We start from the raw sequence: 24,357 nt of genomic DNA on the forward strand, positions 1-24,357 counted from the left end.
AGGGACTCGACCAACCATGATGCTCGGTTAAGTCAACACCTTCGTTACAAGATAAGTCTGATTTGATGATATACCCTCGAGGGACTCGACCAAGTATACCATGCCCTCAGGTCACCGGTGACATCTCTATGTCGTAAGCAAGATAGCGAATCGCGATATAGGTGAGTCTCGAGGGACTCGACCAACTCAACCTACACCGGGAATCGGTTCCTACTCATAACGATGGAAGGCCACGTGGGTCAATCTAATTGCCTCACGTTTACCGACTTAATATTATCGAGAGATGTTTCTATAATTTGGTCTCCTAATATGACATGTCACACATATACATATTTAATATATATCTACATCGCATGCAAATATATATACATATCTAGTATATGTATAAGCAATCACATCAGATGATCATGGACCACAACCTAATATGATTAGGCCCGAGCCAGTAGTCCTAATCACTCACATCAAGATCTATGTGTGCAACGGTGCATCTCCATGCCCCGTGATCGTCCATCTCGTCCTTGTCGGTTCCGTCGACATCTTGATGCATCTCCATGCATCACGATCGTCCGTTTCGTGGGTCCCGCTATCGCATCCACGCTCCCGCTGCGCCTCCTCATGTGATTACAACTTAATCATAGGCACGCAGGCCCGACAATAAACGAGAAATATAATGGAGGTTCGCAGACCTCAATAATAATAATCACAAGTACACACATCACACGGTCCATGATCATCCGTCCACACATCATACATCACATTTATAAATAATCATCATCATGTAGGACTACTAGATAATAATAAAAATAATAATCAACTAAACCTTTTAATTAATTAATATTTTTCTGAAATCAGGGACATGTAGGGAATTTCTCAATTCCTAAGGGTATTTTCATAATTTGGACAAAAGACAGAAACTGAAATTTCTCAAATTTCGAGGGGCAAAATTGTCTTTTTCCAGAAAACCCTAATGCCTTTTCCCCTTTTCGCTGCTGCCGCCGCCGCCACCTTGCCGGCGGCGGCCTGTGCGGCGGGGCGAGGGCACTGCCCTCGCCTGCAGGCAGCACGCCCGCTGGCGGCGATGCCGCTACGGGTGGGCGCCCCCTTCGGGCGCCGCTGCCTCCGCAGGCGGTGCTGTCCCGCCGGGCGGCCGCCCCTGTGGGGGGAGTTTCGCCCGCGGGAGTAGCGACGGCAGGCGTCGCTGCCCTACGGCGCCTCTGCCCGTGGGCTGCCAGCCCCGCCGGTAGCAAGCCTGCTGCAAGCAGGCCGCCGGCCGGCTGCTGCAGACGCAGCCCCTGTGCTGCCCGCGGGCTGCCAGCAAGGACATCACAATATATGTATGCATTTATGCAATAGTTATAAAGTGATATACGCCAAAATATAATAAGCAAAAAGATTCTATATAAGTCACACGTGCCATCACTCACGTGATTGGCTTGCTGGGCACTTATGACTAGCAATCTCCCACTTGACCTAAAGCCAATCACCTTTGTGTCTGATCCCCATCAGACCCCTGTGATGCTCAAAGACAAAATGAGACAACGGCTTTGTCAGTGGATCTGCAATGTTATCTTCGGATGAAACTCTTTCCACTGCTACATATCCTCGAGTTACGATCTCTCTGATAAGTTGGAACCTCCTCAGAACACTTCTGATGAGACCCGGGTTCCCTTATTTGAGTAATCGCCCTGTTATTATCGTAATATAAGGAGATCGGCTCCTCGCTACCCAGCACGACTCCCAAATCTGTGATGAACTTCTTCACCCAGACTCCCTCCTTTGCTACATCTAATGCAGCAATGTACTCCGCCTCTGTGGTCGAGTCAGCAGTGGTATCTTGCTTGGAACTCTTCCAGCACACTGCTCCTTCATTCAAGGTATACACATATCCTGAATTTGACTTGCTATCATCGACATCAGACTGAAAACTTGAGTTAGTGTAGCCTTCAACCTTAAGGCTATTACCTCCATATATTAGTAAAAGATCCTTAGTCCTTCTCAAGTACATAAGGATACACTTTACTGCTTTCCAGTGCTCCAAGCCTGGATCCGCCTGATACCTGCTCGTGACACTAAGAGCATGCGCTATATCAGGCCTAGTACATAGCATGGCATACATGATAGACCCTATTGCTGAGGCATAAGGTATCATATCCATGTTCGCCCTTTCTTAGAATTTTCAATGCCAAACATTTTGACAATGGTTTCTATGTACGTGGACTAGGACAAGTCAAGCATCCTTTTGGATCTATCTCTATAGATTCTAATCCCCAAGATATAAGATGCTTCCCCTAAGTCCTTCATGGAGAAGTGTCTAGATAACCAAGCCTTTACTGTGGATAACATTCCTATGTCATTCCCAATGATGAGGATGTCATCCACATATAATACCAAAAAGGTGATAGCGCTCCCACTTACCTTTCTGTATACACAAGGCTCATCTTCGTTCTTAACGAAGTCATAAGATCTGATTGCCTCATCAAATCTTATGTTCCAACTTCGGGAAGCTTGCTTTAGTCCATAAATGGATCTAAGCAACCTACACACCTTATCTGGGCAGTTCTTGGACACGAATCCCTCAGGTTGCATCATATACACCTCCTCGAGGTTCCCGTTGAGGAATGCGGTTTTCACATCCATCTGCCAGATCTCATAATCATAGTGTGCTGCAATATCCAATAGAATTCTGATGGATTTTAGCATTGCTACGGGTGAGAAAGTTTCGTCGTAGTCAACACCTTGCCTTTGACGATACCCCTTAGCCACTAGCCTTGCTTTATATGTCTCTACCTTTCCATCTACTCTGATTTTTTTCTTAAAGATCCACTTGCAACCGATGGGTACAATACCTTCGGGCGCATCAACTAGGTTCCAAACCTTATTGGAGTACATAGAATCCATCTCAGAATTCATGGCTTCTTGCCACTTCCCGGAGTCTATACTCATAATAGCCTCCTCGTAGGTCTGAGGATCAATATCCTCTACATCCTCTGCTCTAATATGTCCCACATATCTCTCAGGAGGATGGGATACTCTATTAGACCTGCGTAAAGTTGATACTTGTGTATTAGGTACCTGAACAGACTCGGGCTATAGAGTGGTGCTTGAGCTTGGTTCTCCAACCTCGCTCAACTCTATCATTCTCCCACTGTCTCCGCCAAGAATGTGTTCCTTCTTAAGGAACACTGCTCTCTTAGCTACAAAGACCTTTTGGTCCTCGAGAAATCATCAGTAAATGTAATAAAGTAGGAGTAACCTCCAATGGCATGAGTTGACATGGGTCCACATACATCACTATGTATGAGTTCCAATAACTCAGTGGCTCTCTCTCCAGTTCCACTAAATGGAGATTTGGTCAGTTTTCCACGAATGCAAGGCTCACAAGTTGCATATGACACATAGTCGAATGGATCTAGATATCCATCATTTAGCAACTTTTGAATCATTCTTTCATGGATGTGACCTAGCCTACAATGCCACAGGTATGCACTGTTCAACTCATCTCGTTTCCTTTTGGACACTTACATTCATGATATGTGGAGTAGTGTCTTGCATAAACAAACCTTTATGCAATATTCCTCTCGTCAATCTCCCCTTGGCTTTGCTAGAATTTACAATAAATTGTAGATGTGATAAGCAATATTGGTATCCAATACCAATGCATTATCACAAAAATCTGCCAATTGGATATTGATCATGAATATACCTGAAGCTTCACCAAGCTTCTTGTTTCGCCCTTTCTGCAAGGTACTCTTTGCAGTTCCTCTTCCAGTGCCCATCTTTACCATAGTGGAAGCACTGGCCTTTGTCCTTTGCAGGGTCTTTCTTAGCAACCTTTGCTTTACCTAGTTTGCCCTTGCCCTTTCCCTTCTTAAGGGACCTTTCTGCTTTCCTTTTCTTTCTGGTCTCACCAGTGTAGAGAACTGGCTTCTCTTTCTTAATAGTACTCTCTGCCTCCCTCAACATATTGAGGAGCTCTGGGAGAGTCACCTCAAGCTTGTTCATATTAAAATCCATTATGAACTATGAAAAGGAATCTGGTAGGGACTAAAGTACAATGTCCACACACAAGTTATCCTCTAGGACCATTCCTAGACCTGTGAGTTTCTCTATCCACTCAATCATCTTTAGGACATGGTTCTAAACCAGTGTCCCCTCAGTCATCCTACCACGGAAGAGGCTCTTAGATATCTCATATCGTTGAGTCCTTCCCTGTTCCTCAAACAATTTGCAGACATGTAGGAGAATAGATCTGGCATCCATCTTTTCATGTTGTCTCTGTAACTCTGGAGTCATAGAGCCCAACATATAGCACTGAGCAAGAGTGGAGTCATCAATGTACTTCATGTAGCGAGCGATCTCATCCTCGCTTGCCCCTTCTTCGGGCGTAGGCATCACTGTATCAAGGACGTACACGATTTTCTCCGCTGTGAGAACAATTCTCAAGTTACGGAGCCAATCCGTATAATTTGGACCAGTGAGGCGGTTGACATCAAGTATGCCACGTAAGGGATTTGAAAGCGACATTTTCTAAAAATAAATATGCAGCAGAAATGAATAACATGCAGATTTTGCAAGAAATAAACTATCAAGATATGGACTTCTATCTTAATATGCTCCCACTATTTTACTAACGAGTCACGCGACACCCTCAGCACATGAAACAGAAGTTTCCGGCAGACTTCTAGTGGGGATCAGGATCCAATCAGCGTCTTAGTGTAACCTCGAGGGACTCGACCAATCACACTAAGCCTAAAAGATAGGCAACTCTTACCAATCACAACTCCTTGTGATTCCCGTCCTGTTCGGCCTCCGAATCACCATGGCCTCGAGGGACTCGACCAACCATGATGCTCGGTTAAGTCAACACCTTCGTTACAAGATAAGTCTGATTTGATGATATACCCTCGAGGGACTCGACCAAGTATACCATGCCCTCAGGTCACCGGTGACATCTCTATGTCGTAAGCAAGATAGCGAATCGCGATATAGGTGAGTCTCGAGGGACTCGACCAACTCAACCTACACCGGGAATCGGTTCCTACTTATAACGATGGAAGGTCACGTGGGTCAATCTAATTGCCTCACGTTTACCGACTTAATATTATCGAGAGATGTTTCTAAGATTTTGTCTCCTAATATGACATGTCACACATATACATATTTAATATATATCTACATCGCATGCAAATATATATACTTATCTAGTATGTGTATAAGCAATCACACCAGATGATCATGGACCATAACCTAATATGATTAGGCCAGAGCCAGTAGGCCTAATCACTCACATCAAGATCTATGTGTGCAACGGTGCATCTCCATGCCCTGTGATCGTCCATCTCGTCCTCGTCGGTTCCGTCGACATCTTCGGTTCCGTCGACATCTTGATGCATCTCCATGCATCACGATCGTCCGTCTCGTGGGTCCCGCTATCGCATCCACGCTCCCTTTGCGCCTCCTCATGTGATTACAACTTAATCATAGGCACGCAGGCCCGACAATAAACGAGAAATATAATGGAGGCTCGCAGACCTCAATAATAATAATCACAAGTACACACATCACATGGTCCATGATCATCCGTCCACACATCATACATCATATGTATAAATAATCATCATCTTGTAGGACTACTAGATAATAATAAAAATAATAATCAACGAAACCTTTTAATTAATTAATTTTTTTGAAATCAGGGACATGTAGGGAATTTCAGAATTTATAGAGGTATTTTCGTAATTTGGACAAAAGATAGAAACTGGAATTTCTCAAATTCCGAGGGGCAAAACTATCTTTTGCCCACAAAACCCTAATGCCCTTTCCCCCTTTCGCTGCTGCCGTCGCCGCCACCCAGCCGGCGGCGGCCTGTGCGGCGGTGCGAGGGCACTGCCCTCGCCTGTAGGCGGCACGCCCGCTGGCGGCGATGCCGCTGCGGGTGGGCACCCCCTTCGGGCGCCGCTGCCTCCGCAGGCGGTGCTGTCCCGCCGGGCGGCCGCCCCTGTGGGGGGGGTTTCGCCCGCGGGAGTAGCGACGGCAGGCGTCGCTGCCCTACGGCGCCTCTGCCCGTGGGCTGCCAGCCCCGCCGGTAGCAAGCCTGCTGCAAGCAGGCCGCCGGCCGGCTGCTGCAGACGCAGCCCCTGTGCTGCCCGCCTTCGGCTGCGCTTCACGCACGCAGATCAAGGGCAGCAACTGTTGCTGCCCTTTCTCGCTTTTGCGTCAACGATTTTGACGTCAAAATTCTTCCTAAACACAACACACGCAGTTCAAAACCAATCATTCGCACGAACAACCTGACTCTGATACCACTGTTGGGAAATCTTGGGGGCGACATCACATGCGCAGCGGAAGAACAAGAAAACAAAATCCCCGATTCCCAAAAAGATGTTCGTCGTCGTGCGAAGATTGATGCGCAAAATCCGCGAAACACAAAACTGCGTATAGAGATTGTGTTACCTAGGGAGATCGTATATCCCTGTTTTCTTGCAGATCCTTAGGAGAGGGTGAAGGAGGTCAAGCATCCTCCTCTCTAGTGGTGATCCACACAGCAGAGTTGCGACGACGCTCCTCAAAACTCCAGGCCTACTCTGAGGTGGAGAGGGAGAGGAGAATAGGAAAGGCAAGCAAAGACTCTAGCCTATGAGACTCTGAATCCCTCCTATTTATAGAGGTCCCCTGTCAAACCCTAATGGGTCCTCCCCTAGTGGGTATTGGATCTGCATCCAATAAGATAAGGGCTCCGTCGGATATCTCATATCCGAACCTCTACTCATCGCAATGCCTACCATATGTGTGTGACCCTCTAGGCCCAATATCGAGCTGGTCGTGAGTCATACATGTCAGAACTCCTTCTAACTTAGTGAATTATTATCTCTGTAATAATTCACTCGACTCATCGACTACGGACGTACTAGGCCACTACGCCGTAGTCCCCAGACGATACAGGGGAATCTAATCCATTGGACCTGTCTGTCCTCTGTTACCATGTACCTATAGTCCCTCATCCATCTAATATCCCAGAGACCGTATATCGAGCATGGTGCTGTCAGACCCATACGGTTTCTACTCGAGTCTCGCTCTAATCGGATTCTCCCGGAGAACTCTTTCTCTCTCAACCCGAATGACCCTGGCCAGGGATTTGTCTGAGCAAGAACACATGGGATATTCCTCTCATGACGCCGAGAGTGGATGATCCTCTATCGACACTCAATAGCCCTCGTAAGGTCGACTACCACTCCCAATGACCAGCTGTACTAGATCTGGGACAGCCAAACCTATAAGTCTGGTATCAAAGAGTGGAGCACTCATACAGGACATCCTTGGTGTCTCAAGTCTAAGGACCAGATACACCACTAGGACTACGGAATCGCTGTCTGACAATAAGGCATCATCAACCATCCAGCATTCCGTAAGCGGATCAATCAGTGAACTCATTCTCCAATGAGCACCTGTATTGTATCCCTAGTGTCCCTACACGAGCAGCTATGAGACCAGTTGCATCCATCATATGGACGGGTATACAGCACACCAGTCTATCCGGTTATCACGATGTCCCTCTCGAGTAACCTATGACCGGGATTATTTAGGATATGTGTTTAAAGGTGAATCGATCTCATTATCGTGATCTCATCACGATCCGATTCCCATTGCACAAATCCAAGGACATCACAATATATGTATGCATTTATGCAATAGTTATAAAGTGATATACGCCAAAATATAATAAGCAAAAAGATTCTGTATCAAGTCACACGTGCCATCACTCATGTGATTGGCTTGCTGGGCACCTATGACTAGCAGTTCTCCCCCACTTGACCCCGCATAGCGTTCAACAAACGCATTGCTCCCATTCGGGGTCCTTGCGACTCCTCGTCGTCGCTGCTGGATTTAGAACTGCTCGAACTAAGAGCAACAGCTTTGCCCTTTTCCGATCGGGGGGGGTGGATGGAAGTCGTCAAAGCATTGAGTGCCTGTTTTTGTAGGCACTCCCTCACCATGTGCGGTCCTCCGCACAAGAAACATCCTCCAGGTTTTGAGGCCTTGCCTTTCGGGTTTGGCCCTTTGTGGGAACTCTTCTTCTTTTGTTCGCCCCCAAGCTCCTTCCCTCGAGAATGTTTTGGAGGGCGATTGCCTGAAGATTGTTTCCTTCTGCTTGGGTCTTCAGAGGAAACAAAGTCGGTGAGCCTTTCTGCAGTAGCAATTGCCCCGACCACATCGGTAACATTCCTTTGATTTAGCTCCTGTTGAGCCCATGACTTCAAACCATCAAGGAAGCTGAACAACTTATTATTCTCGGACATGTCTTGTATGTCTAGCATTAGTGCAGAAAATTGCTTCACATAGTCTCGGATGGTGGTACTCTAGCAGAGTTGTCTCAACTTCCTTCTTGCGACGAACTCTATGTTCTCTGGCAGGAACTGAGTTCTCAACTCCCGCTTCAAGTCCTCCCATGTGTCGACTCGACATCGACCTTGTTGGATCTCCTCCCAACGGGTTCGCCACCAAAGTTTCGCATCTCCGTTCAGATACATTGTTGCTATAGAAACTTTGGTATCTTCAGAATCAAGCCTCGTAGCTCGGAAGTATTGTTCCATGTCGAACAGAAAGTTCTCGAGCTCTTTGGCATCTTTGGCCCCTCCATATCCATGAGGCTCAGGTGCCCTCAAATTTTATGGCGGTGCAGCGCGGGTGTTGCTTCCTCTCGCATTTAGTGTTCTTGTGAGCATGGCCACCTTTGCAGTGAGTTCCGCCACAATATCCTGTAAGTGTTGCACGGAGTCTTTGGTGTCATCAGACAGTCGGTCGACTAGGGCCTTGACCTTGTCGATCATGGACTCCGCTTCCTCTTGCGAGCTCTCTACCCCAACAAGCCTTTGTTGGCCATGGTAGAGTTCCTCCATTCTCGCTTCAAGAACATCCAGGCGGGTTTCCGCCGTTGTGAGTCTCTCCTTGTGGCTCTTTTTCCCAGTTAGTGCTCCAGAGAGTAGCCAACTTCTCACTCATCATGTTCACTGTCGTGCTCCTCTTGAGCGGCTCCAACAGTATGAGAGCGAGTGTGCACATGCAGCCCACCTGCGGCTGCTTGGGGCAAAGGTCCGGCTTGCCCCGTCTTGCTTGATTCGCCACGATGCTTTGCCATGGCGAAGTTGCGAAGTTCCTTCGCTGCTCGCTCGAAGTGCTTGCCCGCTCTGATACCACAATGTCACGGCCTTAGCTGGAATTGCCTAAGGCATAAGGCATCCTTGCGGCCAAAGACGCGAACTTAGCTTGCGTTGCCTAAGTCGCAAGTCACCCTTGCGGCAAAGACGCGAACTTAGCTTGCGTTGCCTAAGTCGCACTTCGCCCTTGCGATATTGCTCCGCAAGGATCAGCCCACTTGTAACCTTTCGCAGGTCCCGAAGGACCTGTAAAAAGATAAAGTTGATTAGTTCGAAAGAACGAGTGACGGACAAGTCCCGACGTCTCATGAAAAGGGAAAGCTTTACAAGCAATTCAGCGAACACCTTACGTGCACAAGAGAAAAGAGGGAGAGGGAGAAAACAAGGGCTATAGAAGGTTGAACGAACAGCTGCAAGCCCACAAACAGCCGCTCACCTGGTCCCGGGCGCGACAACAAGTTCCCGTAAAGGCCACGTGCGAATTTGCGAAAGAGAGTTCAACGCCCGGTATATATCCGAAGCCCCATCCAGCCCTGTGCCACCCGGGGGTTCAAAGGGGCTGAGATGGCTAAGGTTTTGGTGAGCAGAGGCAGATTGCAGAAATCAGCTCGCGGCACGTGAAAACGGAGTTATTTTGGGGTTGTTTTGCTTGGTTCGGTGAGTGGTCGCTTTGTAACGCTGCAGTTTGTTCGAACTTACATTTTTACAAGCAAAATGACCCAAAACCAAGAGAAAACATGTTGTCAAGCAACTATACATGTAGGTGTGAGCGACGAACGGTTCATTGAACGAAGTTGTTGCGAGTGCGCGACGACCGTTCGTGACAATATGGTAGGGGCTGCGAAGACGCTCCTCAAATCATTGCCCAAAATCTCTTCCTTGCGTGCATTATGCAATCAAGAAGGGGTTGCCCATTCTTACTATCCACATGCCCCAAGTAGGGATTACATGTTGATGAGGAAAAGGGGAGAGGAGAATATGAGGTGGCAGCCAAAAATAACCTAACTCATGGCTATTTGATTCCCTCCTATTTATAGAGGCCCATTGTCAACTTACACTAATGAATCCTGTCATATTCGGTACTAGATCTCCATCCAATTACCCAAGCCTCTTAGATTAGTGGGTCTCTACATAATAATATCTTATTGTCTCTTATTGGATCTCATCCATATGATTCAATAATTCAGCGGCTTATTGGATATCAAATAAGATAAGGGTTCCAATGGATATCTCATATTCAAATCTCCATTCGTCGCAACACTTACCATATGTGTGTGACCCTCTAGGCCCAATATCGAGTTGGTTGTAATTCATACTTGTCAGAACTCTTTCTAGCTTAGTGAATTATTATCCCCATAATAATTCACTCAACTCATCGATTGCGGACATACTAGGCCATTACGTCGTAGTCCCTAGATGATACAAGGGAATCCAATCTATTGGATATGTCTATCCTCAATTACCATGTATCTATAGTCCCTCATCTATCTAATACCCCAAAGATTGTATACTAGACATAGTGCTATCAGGCCCATATAGTTTTTACTTGAGTCTCGTTCTAATTAGATTCTCACAGAAAACTCTTTCTCTCTCAATTCGAATGACCTAGGTTAGGGATTTGTCTGAGTAAGAATATATGAGATATTCCTCTCATGACACCGAGAGTAGATGATCCTCTATTGATACTCAATAGCCCTCATAAGGTTGGTTATCACTCCCCATGATTGCTTGTGCTAGATCTGGAACTTCCAAGCCTATAAGTCCGGTATCAAAGAGTGGATTACTCATACAGGACATCTTTAGTATTTCAAGTCTAAGGACCAAATATGCCACTAGGACGACAGAATCAATGTATAACAATAAGGCATCATTAACCATCCAACATTTAGTGAGCGGATCTATCAATGAACTCATTCTTCAATGAGCACCTGCACTGAATCACTAGTGTCCCCACATGAGCAACTATGAGACCAGTTACCTCTATCATATGTATAGGTATACAGTATACTAGTTTGTTCGATTATCTTGATGTCCCTCTCGAGTAACCTCTGACCAAAATTATTTAGGGTCTATGTTTAAAGGCAAATCGATCTCATTATCATGATTTCATCATGATCCGATTCCCGTTGCCAAGATCCATGAATATCACAATATATTCATACAACATACAATATAAAGTGATAAATACCAAATCATATGATAAAGAAAAGAATCTGCATCATGTCACATGTGCTATCACTCACGTGATTAGCTTGCAGGACACTTATGATTAGCAATGGTCTCCTAGATTGTGTCAGGTAGTGGTACTACCCAGACTGATAGTGGTACTGCCAATGCTCAATGTTGCTAGTGGTGGTACTACCAATGCTGAGTGCTGCTAGCGGTGGTACCGCCCAACATTGGCAATAGTACCACCAATACCTCAAAAACCTGGGGATAAGATATTTTGGTTTTATTTTTGAAGATATTTGGAGCCTATAAATACCTCACTTATTCTTGCTTCATATAGTAAGAAAAGAGCACTAAAAACTTGTAATTCTAAATGTATAAACTTTTTAAGTTTTTTCCTCCTTAATCTTTTAAATCATTTGAAGGGAGGCGTGAGGATTACTTATAATTATTTATCAAAGAGTTGTAACAAGGATAGTTGATTTTCGCTCAAGATCGTTAGTGAAAATTGATGGCCTCAACGAAGGAGGCATCGAGAGTCGACGTAGGTCACGATGACCAAATCACTATAAATCCAGTGTGTATTTCCTTTATGTTTTTCATTCTTATTGCTCAGTTGCTCACTACTTTTACTCACATTCTAAGTTAAACGTATTTCTAATATAGGTTTGATCAAAATTTTTTAAATCAATTCTTCATTTCGAAAGTACTAATTTACTCCCTCCCTTTTAGTGCCTTTACGATCCTAACACCTAGATAAGCCTGCACCTTCGATAATAGACCAATTGGATCGACTCATCAATCAACGATAATCATAACACCATTATAAGGTATGGGTGCTAGGAGTAGGATGTTAAAACTAACATTTAAAATATAATAAATGAGAATAACATTTGTATATGATTTATACTTTTATTAATGTATTAGTTATAATTTTAAAGTGTGTGAGATTTGGGCCATTCAAATGGAATCAACGTATGCTATCATTTGATACATCACATTATGATTCAAATATATATATTTATAATAGTTTAAGAATAATATTATCCAAATAAAAATGAAAAAAAAATAATTTATTATATTATTTTTATCATCATAATAAAAACGATGTAAACCCCACTTAAAAAAATACTGTAAATGATTTGAATAGACTTCTATCTGAAATCAACTACAAAATATGATATTGTAATGATCTCCGTAATATTTTTTAATAATATTAATATATTTTTAATACCTTAGTAAAAATACTATAGATATTATAAAAAAATATTATAAACATGCTAAATGAAAATACTATAATAATTTAAAACTAATAAAAAAGACAAAAAAATAGCATTTTTTTAGGGTTATTTTAGATTTTTGAAAATAAAAACTGCTTTTAAAAGAATAAAATGAGGATACCGGTTAAGAAATATCTAATATATGAGTATATTTTAGGAAAATAGTCCCTTTTTTTACATGGATAAAATTACTACGTGAATTAACTCTTGGCAGGAATTTCTCTTATTCCGGCAATTTAGTAGTAAAGACGAGAATCAAATAAAACCATAGAAACAAAACAAAAACAATATTATAGAAAAAAAAGGAATTATAAGAGCTTGCAATTAGTACTTCTCATAGACAAATTTATAATAAATTATATCATTTGACTATATCAATAATCATAAAAGCATTTTTCGTAACCAACATGCTGTCCATCAAACATGTTTTAAGAAACAGAAAAACACAAAACAAAACAAAAGGAATCGAAGCATTTTCCAGTTTGGTCTCCCACCAAAAGTTTGCTGCCAACAAGCGATCGGAAGCCCTCTCCCTAATTTGTTCTCTCGCTCTCCTTAAGCTTGCTCATGGCGAAACCCTACAAAGGATTCATCAACGGCTTCCGCAGGCTCTACTCCCACGAATTCCCGTCGAATCCTTCGCTGCGAAGCCCCATTCCTTGGGGTCAGACGCGGTTCTTGAATTCAGCTCCATTTCGCTCCAGCCGCTCCGCGAGTCCCTCGCCGCTTCCGGATCCCGCATCCCCGAATCGCTTCTTTAACCGTTTCTTCACTTTGGACTGCAACTCGAGCCGTCTGGGCTCCGAAACTGCCATCAAGCTGCGATCTTTGGGTTCCGGGATCAAGGGGCTCGGTCGGATCAGCGAAAGTGGGTACGGCTCCCAGATCTTCTCCATCAGGAGTCTGAACTTTGGCAAATATGGGGTATTTGGTGGGGGCGTGGGGAAATCGGTGGTCGATAAGCCCTTGTCGGCCGCTTCGTCGGCGTTCTCGCGGTACCGCGAGGCGGTCGGATTGCAAATGGATGCGTTTTGGAGGAGGAACTATATGATTCTCGTGGGGGCCGGCGCGGTGGTCGCATGCTTTGCGCTATGGAGGATCATGTTTGGGATCGCGAGCACCTTCGTCGGGCTTTCGGAAGGCATGGCTAAGTACGGGTTTCTTGCGCTCGCGTCTGCCATTGTGGCTTTCGCTGTGAGTATTTCATTTTATATTTGAGCAAAAATTTAGGTCAAGAGAATTTTTCACTTGTAGAAATTGTTTTTTGCTATATATAATTTGTTTATGTTTTGTGAAAAAATTTAGATATGTCGGTACCCCTGACAAATTTGAGGAGTTGTTGTGCATAAGTCTCAATTTAGGACCGGCTAGATGGATCTTTTATCGTCATTGAGATATGTAAAAAACTATATATTTAGATAAGTTCAGAATACTTAATTCTCTATTTAAAGTTGCTATTAAAGTTTTTTTTTCTCTCTTTGTACTACTAATATTCATTATTTCACTTTTTCTGACTATTTCCTCTGGTGGTCTCCTCGACACATGCCTATATCATCTTAAATGATTTTTTCTCATCTTATCCTTTATCGAAGCGATACCTGGTTATTCACAAATAAAAGTATTTATTTTCTTATCTTTCTTGATAACTCCACGTATCTATCTCAACATTCTCATTTCGACAACAACACAAACTTTTTGTATATGTTATTTCTTAACTACCCAATACTTAGATCTATAAAGTGTTAATGGTTTCACAATTGTCTTGTAGAATATTTCTCTTAATCTCAAAGGTATTCGATAATCACACAAGACTCTTGACGCCCCTCGTCATTTGAACCATCCTATTTTTATTCTATGAATAATATCTTCATCGATCTCTCCATCTTGTTGAATAATTGATCTAAGATACTTAGAGTTTTTATTTAAAGAGACTTCTTATCCATCCAATTTGATTATATTCTCTTGTTTCTTTCTAGAATTATTAAAATTATATTTTTATATATTTAGTTGTAGTCTGACTTAATCTAAAACTTTTAGTTTCTAAGACTTGCCTTCGTAGCTCAAGTTTATAATTAATTCCACTTAGACTCTCACCAACTAAGATAATATCATCGACAAATAATATACATGGGAGGTTTATCGTGTAAGTGACTAATAATTTCATCCATTATCAATGTGAAAAGGTAGGGATTTAATGCAGATCTTTTGTGTAATCCTATGCTAATAGGAAACTCATTAGACACATTCCCTATAGTTCTAACACTAGTAGCTACATTATCATACATATCTTTAATAACATCAATATAATTAGTGGATACACCTTTCTTTCTTAGAACCACCATAATAAATCTCTAGGAATCCTACCATAGACTTTCTCTATGTCCATAAAACCATATATAATTTTTTTTTCTCCCTATACTTTTTCATTAATTGTCTTAATAACTTATATGGTTAATCTTCTGGGCATAAAATCAAATTGATTTTAGATATATTTGTTTCAAGTCTTATCCTACTTTCGATAACTTTTTTCCAAAATTTCATAATATGGCTCATGATTTTCAGAGAAATTTGAGGAATAAGATGGTGAAAAATGTTTATCATAGTTTTGACATCTCCACAAAAGACCTAGAAGTACACTGGTTAAGCTTTGTGAGTTGACTCAAATAATCCATGAAAACTTCATTTGTTTAATCTTAATGCTGTTAGTGATATTGCCTTCGAAATGGGGTTCAACAAGGCGAAATGACCTAGCCTCAAATAGTTGGTTCTTAGGCTCGTCATTGTTGCTGAAAATAGTTCAGCATATTTCATGACATGCACAGCTGCCTTTGGTTAAAGGTAGCCATTTTATGTTTTGTCTCAAATTCTCAGAGACGAGAAACGGAGGATTCTGAGATAACTTGATCTTGATTGCCCGTGATTGTTATTTATAGAATTATGGTAAGTTTCTCACAGCTTAATAAAAGATTATTTCCCTGGGAAATAATCAGTTATATCGAGACCCAAACTAAGATGGGATGGTACCGTTGGATGAGTAGCTTGCCCTGATACTAGCTTGTCAAGCTAGTAGACACTTCTGGACAGGATAAAAATATTGGTTCTTATATGAGAGCTTATCACAAACATTCAGTAAGTTACTATAGGTTCTGTAGAGATATAGGTAGAGCTATATTTAATTGCTTTGTGATAACTACTAAAGGACACAAATTTATCTTGTCATTTTGTGTTAATGCTAATTAGTCCCGTGTATTTTGTGTTAATGCTACTAAAGGACACAATTCTCTGTTGCTTATATTTCCTGTATCTGAATCTTTATGAATTCAACTGAAAAGATCAATAGAGAAATTTCCTTGTTATATTGTACATATATGCATGATAAATTTTGGTGTATAAATGGCAACATACTCCTTCGGGCTTCTCTATGTCCCTTAAGAAATAATGTGATGTAACTTCATGATGGTCACGCTACTTCCTGTTAATGGTATTTCTTCAATGCTGAAGTGTTACTTGTTTTCTGAAGGGCATGTATTTCCGTGCAAGGTTCACTATTAATCCTGACAAGGTATATAGAATAGCAATGAGGAGACTGAACACGTCTGCTGGGATTCTTGAGGTTATGGGTGCCCCTTTAACTGGGACGGATGTGAGGGCATATGTAATGTCTGGAGGTCGACCCAAACTGAAGAACTTTAAGTTGAAGTTTGGCGACAAACGGTGTTTTCTGATATTCCCCATCCGAGGATCTGAAAGGAGGGGTCTTGTAAGCGTCGAGGTCAAGAATAAAAAGGGCCAGGTAGCTGTCTATAACTGAAATTAGTTGATAATCTATTTCATTACAAATCCTATTAACATTGTACGAAAATGTCGACTAGTTACATGCGTCTTTGTTATGACTTGCATAAATTTACACATGGATTCTCTCTGAAATGCATTTTAATTAGTTAAAAGTCATCGAGTATGATTCAATAATCGAAGGTTTTACAAGAAATAGATTTTTTGTTTACTTTGCCAGAAGTTTCTCCTGTCTACCTACTGATTAGGCTACCGTGCTAAATTTGGTTGGTTGGTGGTGGTCTCCACTCTCCAAGGTGATCCATTTAATGTGTATAAACAATTTTTTTTACTCTGTGTTAAACTAGAATATCTATAAGCTAAGGCTGTGGGCATCACTTAATCGAAGAAATTGTTGTTAGATTATTTGCTTGCCATCCTCTAGCTGATCTTAGTTATTTTAGGATTTGACCTGGAATGATCTATGATGCAGTATGACATGAAGCTACTTGCAGTTGATATACCAATGGCTTCAGGGCCTGATCAGCGGCTGTTCCTTGCGGGCAACGAGCAGGAATACAGAGTGGGAGGAGGTTTGATATCTGAACTAAGAGATCCCATAGTGAAAGCAATGGCTGCAGAGAAGGAATTTGAAGATCTAGATCAGAAGGAGGAGGAAGAAGATGAAATCAGGGAGCAGGAGGAGGCAGAAAGAAAACAACGAGAAGAGGAACAAAGAACACTTGAGGCAGAAAAGCAGCGGCACGAAGAGGAAGAAAGAACAGTTGATGCGGCTGATACCAAGCACCGGTGAGCCCAAGGAGAGTTGTAGTTCGAAGAGTGAACTTGTGGCTTTACATATTTTGTTGTGAAATTTTCAAGCATAAGAATAGCGGCATGCCGCATTCAGAGAACTAGATTTCCATAATACACAATTTTTTTCTCTAGAGAAGTTGAAGGCAGGCTTTCTGTTCCCTGTCATTGGCATAATAATGGCTTTTATTGCTTCTGAAGCCTAATAACATTCAACGAACTTGTCTAGTCCTTTTATTGGCTCTTATATTTATCAGGTCCTAATTGGCTGACCACTTGGCCATAAGACTGAAGAGGTGAGATTATGAGATAATGCCCTTTCTGTTCATGTGCATCAAGTTGTATTTCTCTGGTGATTTGGTGAGAAAATATTGTGAAGTGATCATCATGCAAATAAAGTGTATCCATAGCCAAGATCTAGTGATTTATTTTTCCATTGTCCATCTCTTCATGCTCCAACTTGTAATTTTTTGTATCTGTCACTGATCTTATGTTCATTTTGAAAGTGTAATCAGAATATTTTTGTATGTTGAAAGAGAATTGAAACACAGATTTTTATCATTTTGTTTGAAACATAGTTGGTTTGGGTAAACTGGATATGGTTAATTTTGTTGATTAGTCACATTATACATTTTGGCTTGATAATGTAATTTGTGGTTTCACAATCTGCTATGACCCATTAGGCAGCTATTTGTTTTATCTGCTTTCAAATCCCATTTACATGTTCTATAGACTCTTCGATTATCTGAGACACTTTCGAAGGATCTGCTGCCTAAATACAAAAGTTTGGTACGTCTTTTCAGATCGTGAAATTAATCTGGCAATTTGGATGTCTGACATGATCGTTTAAGATCCAAAATATTGATCAGTGCATTTGGTCTAATTCCAAATCTCTACTCTGCAATTTGCTCATCTAATCCCCACTTACATTCCCAAGATAATTCAAGCAGCCAAGCTCTTGGAGTTGGAACTTGTTGAATCGAAACAGCAAAATATTTCATGGGACAAAGTACATGGGATTTGGAATCTTAAATGTGCGATCCCCAACGCAATCTCCCAAAAGATCACTCCATTGATCTCCAACATTTCCTCTGATCCTGTATCCCTCTGCCACCAGCTGCCTTCTGATAGCTGACTTGAAGGCCACTGCACCCTGTCCTCTGAATCTGGGACCTCTGCAAAGATCTCATGCAACTGAGGAACTTGTCACAATAAGAGTTATTTATATCCTGAATGTTCTAATAATGAGGACTAGTGTCTTTTCCAAAAACAAGGAAAAGATATTGTCCTAAAACTATTTTAGGATGTGAAAAAGAAGTTATTTAAGACGATATGAATATGGACTAATTAGACCGATAAAATTTTAAAAAATATTATTAGAAAATATAAGTAAAATTTTAAAATTTTTTAATGAAAGATATCACTTGAAACTCAAAAACGACAAATATAAGTGGATTTCTTAAAAGATCTTATAGGGTATGATAATTGAGGAGCTCCTAAGAATAAGAGTTATTTATATCCTAAATATTCAAATAATAAGGACTATTATTTATCTATAAAAATAAAATATTTTATTTTTCTATTTCATTAGATAACTATTTTATTTATCTATAAAAATAAAATATTTTTTTCATTAATCTCGATAGAGGTTTACAACCGTGTGAATTTGTGAAAAACCGACAAGTGTTATATAGTTAGAAGAGATGAAATGATACGAAAATAGTATTAAAAAATTACTAAAAAATTTAAAAAAAATCAAATACTCTTAACTTAATATATGAGAAATCAATGGACACAAAAATAGATTAATGTACTTAACCTATTTTGATTTGTCTTCTCCCAGAAAGTTAGTCCCTAAAAAGGAAAGAAAAGAAAAAATTTGCACTCTGTTATGCACTTGTTATTTTTCTTTGGATATGATCAATTTCTCTCAAAGGTCTGTCTTTATCTAAATGTTGTATCCAAAAGATCAAAACAATGAAGAAAAATACATTCTACATCACCTCATGATCAGCCTCTGATGCCCAACAAACCCTTGAGCAGCCAAGTTCTCAGCTGTGGATGAGCCCATGACCTCTTCATCCCTCCCAGTGACAAGAAAGACTTGGAATCCTCTTCCCATCAGCTTCTCATAAAGCCTGAGGACTGCAGGGATTGCAGGACAATCTCCTCTCAGAATCCAATTCCTAAATGCCGTGGAATCGAAAGCGTCTCCCCTGAGATCATACACAGAGAGAGAGAGAGAGAGAGAGAGAGAGAGAGCGAAGCTCTGTTCGTCAGCAGACTCATACGAGAGCAAGAAGAAGAGGAGTCGAAGATGCATCACCCAAAGTGCTTCCCCCTGTAGTAAGGAAGGTTGGAAAGGCAGGTGTCGTCCACGTCGAGGAGCCACACGTCCTTGTCGTCGTCAGCCGCGACGACGCCGTCGAGGTAAGCCGTGACGTTTTCGACCACGGCGTCGACGTCGCTCTCGTACTGACCTCCGAGCATGTAGCTCTCGACGTGGCAGACGCACTCCGACGGCACCGTACGCCAGCCGCGGGCATTGTTGGCCTCCACGGCGACCCGCCAGCTCAGGCAGTAGCTTTCTTCCGCCGCCATGTCGGAGCTCAGGCATCGCTTCATGGCGGTGGTGCAGCAGAGGTTGGTGGGAATGGGAAATGGGGAAGTCGCCATGAAGCCCCTTGTTAAGGTGTGGTGAGCATTGAGAGTGACCGATGTGTGCATGCCAACGTAGCTTGACTTTGAATGCTGTGAGTCTAACTTTAATATCACCCTAAGAGTAAGTTTTTATTTCAAGGTTTCTTAAAATTTTAATATCGACTTCGATAATCTATTGGATCGATATATTAATTGAATAAAATATAAAAAAATAAAAATTTCTCTTATTCGGACCAATAAATATACGTTGGTATCCGAAAAATTAAGGGATAGTATTACCCCTGTAATCAGCTATAAACAATTTTAAAAGTTATATTAGAATCTCTATATTTATAAAAGTGAAACATTGAGATTTATGTAAAAAGGTTAAAAAGTTTATTTTATAGGATTAAAAATTAAAGGAGAAAGAGATATTTTATAGGAGCAACGGATTAAATATTTAACTTTCGTCCAAAGTATAAAGAACTTAATATAATCTTTGAAAGTATAAAGATCAGGATACTAAAGATAACTAATTACAAAAGGATAATATTTAATTAGCCTAAATTGAGGAGTCTTATATATATGCTTCAATATATTATCTATAAAAAAAAAGAATATTAGTTTTTTTCATAAAAATAGCTAGGAATATGAAAAAATATATAATTTAATTATTTGATAAAAAATATTTTCTACAAGTTTTCTTAGAATTTTTTAGTATTACTGAAACATATATGAGAGAGAGATTCTCAAATAATTAATGTTAATAGTATAAGGAGACGTAGAACTAAACACGATGTAACAAAATCTTATTAGAAATTATAAGTAAAAGATTAATTTTTTAATTAACTAAAGATATCATTTTCTATAGAAGATTCAGTTTATTATCATTATTGATAATTAATTATTTTTTTCATCTATCTATATTATATATGTTACCTTAACGAAAAAAACCCTTAAAAAATCACATTTCTTGTCTCCATATGGATCATATCATAACATTTTTTTTTTCAGATAAAAAGAAAAAAAATCCAAACTGTGTTCATTTATACATTTCCTCCATTGTTAGGTCAAGCAAGAATTATACAGTAATCAAGCATGTGAATCCTCTACCCACATTTCACGTCAATGTCTTCTATATGAATGCGTATACCTGTCATCTTGCGGCTTGACTCCTGCAAATACCTACAAAGACTTTGACTTCATTGACTATAATATAAGCTTCTAATATTATCCCACTGTGGAGAACATATATTCACCATCGATATGAATCCTTTTTTGTCAGATTCAAAGCAAGAAATAAAAGAAAATAATGATTGTTATAAATTAGATGTCATTTTCTTTGAAAATTCACAAAAAATATTATGTTGTCCGATAAATGATTAGACTAAAAGGAGAAAAACATCAGAAAGCAAAGATTGGTGTTGACCAAATAACTCTTGGAAAATTGGAAATAACTCGGAATAAGCACTTTAAGTACAATATCATATTATAATGATTATGACACATCACCCATTCCAACACATTGTAATAAGGAAAACAATATAAAGACAAAAAAAAAGAAGAGAAAATATCTTATAAACAAATTGTGATTGCTATTCAAAGATTTTTCTTCTTCTTTTTGATAGTATTTAAAATGAATTAACATGAAAGATGAGAATGATTATTATTATTTTCCTCATTTCATAATATTTCCTCGACGCATCAGATAGTAACTTTCGGTGTGACTTCCATGCCGTAATTTCTGACTTTGGATTGGCAGCTACGACACGAGTCAACATTCAAAACTGAGTATTTTGTGAGAGAGACCCGATCATAGATACTACTAGTCAAGAGTCAACGGGTTGGGTCAATTCACCTACGTATTTCAATTAAACCCATCTCAAATCTCATTGAATGATATTTAAATCTAGTTTAAGTGAGTTAAATTGATGATAATATCGAACAAAAATTTAATTTGTTATCATCTTTATTCCTTCAATCTAATTTAGTTTAAATATTTTAAATTAATAATTTATAGTCGATAAATATTTTGATTGAGCTATGACACTATTAGTTAAATGAATTATTATGAGACACAAGGAGTGCCAATAAACTTACAACGGTTAATGATATAGTGATGAGATTGTGAATTTATGATTAATAATTTTAGCCATATGTATAATGGGTAGCAATGAAATAAAATAAAATAAAAAAGCATTGTCATATGACATCTTTACTTAAGAATTAAGCCGAGAGAATTCAGACCTCAATTCCATCATCACCTCAAACAATCACATATTTTTAGATTAAGAGTTTAATGTAATGCATGACAATAAAAGCATTTAAATTTTTTTAGATTTATAAGGTGGATTTCTTAGTGTTTCATTTGAATTCATCTCCATACATAGTAGCAAAGACAGGATGGAATCATACATAAAACTTTGCTATCAGTAGTCAAGATATATTTATTAATTAATATTTTAAAGTCTGATAATCTACTACTAAATTAATGATCATACTCAATCTTCTTCTTCTTCTTCTTCTTCTTCTTAGAAACAAAAGTTTTTTGGCTACATTTATTTAATTTTTTGAAATCAAACTTCAAGCTTTTAGTTGACTTGAGAGTTTTTTGTGTCTAAAAGCCAATAATGTCCTTCTTGTCCATGTGCAGTGAACAGACTTGAACATTGTTCCATGTAGCTGCCTTCCTTCAATCTTCCTTCTTTTTGGCTGGTTCTGTGGAAAATTGTCATACACACAGATGAACACATGATAGGATGTGAGATTTGAATGAGGCTTATTTCCATGTGGAAGGAAATAGATCCAGTTTCATTTGCCTTCTTCTTTCCTTTTTCTCTATTGGTCTGTGAAACCTTGTCATATACAATGAACAAAGAAACATTTTGAACAGGTGTGGGAGTCTTCTTGCCATGTGCATTCTACCTTTCCTGTCTCAGTTCTAAGTAACCTACCTAAGATGAGGCAGTAGAGTTCCAATCAAACCAGATAGAATTTGATATGATAAGATGAGATGAGATGAGTTCCAATCATCCTATGTTTATCAACTGACTTGTAATGCTATCTATGACAGCTCATGAACAACCATTTTGTGCTCCTCATCTTTATCTATGAGTTGTTTGAGATCACAAGTCCTGGATCTTGTGGCAGTGGCAACCAAAACAAGGGGTGGGTGGTCACATTCTATCACTGTGATCCCATCCTTGATGGTGGCAAAGAAACAAGGGTTCCCCATGCCTCCTTGTTCACAAGTTGCAAACTGCAGTGCTGATCTGAATGAAGCATGTCTTTTCCTTTCAGATAGAGGTTGTATTGGCTCTTGACATACATACTTTCATCCTGCATACAACCTTGATGGCACCAGAATTGTACAATCAATGATCCAAAGCATCAGACTAACAATGTCTTGACCTAAGAGTTGATTTCTCTCTCCATAATTTGAATTGATGTGTGAACATTGTTACATCAAAGAAGAGGAAAATATTGGTCAAGAACAGTTTCTGCAATGTTTTAATTGTAGCATGTTGATCCGAAAACACCAAGCAATCCTTCTTTTTGGGAGTGAGAGTGCATATTTGTTGTCTGAAACAAATATTCAAGCTTCAACCTTGCAGAACATTCTTTTAGACAAGCCTGTTCAGTGTGATGTAGGAAACCATTTTACTGCAGTGTTATGTTTCTTGTAGATACAGATGAGATCAACTCCGTTTGAAGTATTATGTTTCCTGAAATGCGATCAGATATTGAAATAAGCAGAAAGTCTGATCAGTAGAACCACAAAGGAGTCCCGAAAACCCGAATTCGGCAGAGGATTTACAATCAGGAAGCTGCCTACAAGCATCCGATCGATCGATGTAGCTCATCCAAAAGAGACATGGCCACCATGATCAAGCTTGGATCAACTGTTGAGTGGAGGACCAGTAGTCCTAAGATGAGCTTAGATTGGCTTACGACACAGCATCAGTAGTCCAGTCCAAAATCCAAATTATTCACACAATAAGGACGCTTAGAGATGGAGACATCAGACATGGCACATGAATTTGTCTGATGAACCAGAGACCTGAGACCTAAGGTAGCTCCCCCAATCACATAAGAAGATGGCTTGGAAAGTATCATCAGGGGGTTTGAACCACACAAGTGCTGTGCCCACATTCTCATCATTTATTGTCCTTCAGGACTAGCATCAGTTCTTTACCCATTGCATCAAAAGTTACTTCAGTTCCTTTTTGATCCCAAGAACACCATATGAGCTGGTGTTGTGTTCCATATCTGATACCCAACTTGTGGAGGAACTCTGCAATTGCCTTTGTCATGTATGCACATTTGAGATTCTCAGTGAGGCCACACTGACTGAAACAACAAAAAGTATAGTAGAATTTTAGTTGATTCAAGCTTCTTTCTTTTTCGGAAAATAATGGAAGGATACATCTGCCAGCTAAATTATTTCGTGTAGCTTGTCGTTATCAACTCGATGTCGGTAAAAGATCCATATAACGGAACCCAAAATAGTTATCAATAAATACTTGGAT

At 40.2% G+C, this 24,357-nt stretch overlaps 2 protein-coding genes across 2 annotated transcripts; one reads left to right on the forward strand and one right to left on the reverse strand.

Annotated features, from left to right (window-relative positions):
• Positions 1–13,085: 13,085 nt before the first annotated feature.
• Positions 13,086–17,419, forward strand: LOC135670954 (uncharacterized). The gene is made up of 3 exons (XM_065178752.1): positions 13,086–13,798; positions 16,125–16,397; positions 16,869–17,419. The coding sequence occupies exons 1-3, from the start codon at positions 13,172–13,174 to the stop codon at positions 17,187–17,189; spliced, it is 1,221 nt and encodes a 406-aa protein (XP_065034824.1). The 5' UTR covers positions 13,086–13,171; the 3' UTR covers positions 17,190–17,419.
• Positions 17,420–18,068: 649 nt separating this feature from the next.
• Positions 18,069–19,908, reverse strand: LOC103999754 (acid phosphatase 1-like). The gene is made up of 3 exons (XM_009421589.3): positions 19,515–19,908; positions 19,192–19,404; positions 18,069–18,363 (listed from the first exon to the last, which is right to left on the reverse strand). The coding sequence occupies exons 1-3, from the start codon at positions 19,862–19,864 to the stop codon at positions 18,186–18,188; spliced, it is 741 nt and encodes a 246-aa protein (XP_009419864.2). The 5' UTR covers positions 19,865–19,908; the 3' UTR covers positions 18,069–18,185.
• Positions 19,909–24,357: the final 4,449 nt, after the last annotated feature.

Source organism: Musa acuminata, unplaced genomic scaffold (genome assembly GCF_036884655.1).
Source record: "Musa acuminata AAA Group cultivar baxijiao unplaced genomic scaffold, Cavendish_Baxijiao_AAA HiC_scaffold_1137, whole genome shotgun sequence".
Lineage (NCBI taxonomy): Eukaryota > Viridiplantae > Streptophyta > Magnoliopsida > Zingiberales > Musaceae > Musa > Musa acuminata.

Excerpts from the sequence above, each read along its gene's own strand:
- LOC135670954 (XM_065178752.1), top strand. The coding sequence starts at position 13,172 with ATGGCGAAACCCTACAAAGGATTCATCAACGGCTTCCGCAGGCTCTAC. Across the intron at positions 13,799-16,124 it reads CTGCCATTGTGGCTTTCGCT|GGCATGTATTTCCGTGCAAG; the intron begins GTGAGTATTTCA and ends TGTTTTCTGAAG. Across the intron at positions 16,398-16,868 it reads TCAAGAATAAAAAGGGCCAG|TATGACATGAAGCTACTTGC; the intron begins GTAGCTGTCTAT and ends TCTATGATGCAG.
- LOC103999754 (XM_009421589.3), bottom strand. The coding sequence starts at position 19,864 with ATGGCGACTTCCCCATTTCCCATTCCCACCAACCTCTGCTGCACCACC. Across the intron at positions 19,405-19,514 it reads TACAGGGGGAAGCACTTTGG|GGGAGACGCTTTCGATTCCA; the intron begins GTGATGCATCTT and ends GTATGATCTCAG. Across the intron at positions 18,364-19,191 it reads CATCAGAGGCTGATCATGAG|AGGTCCCAGATTCAGAGGAC; the intron begins GTGATGTAGAAT and ends AGATCTTTGCAG.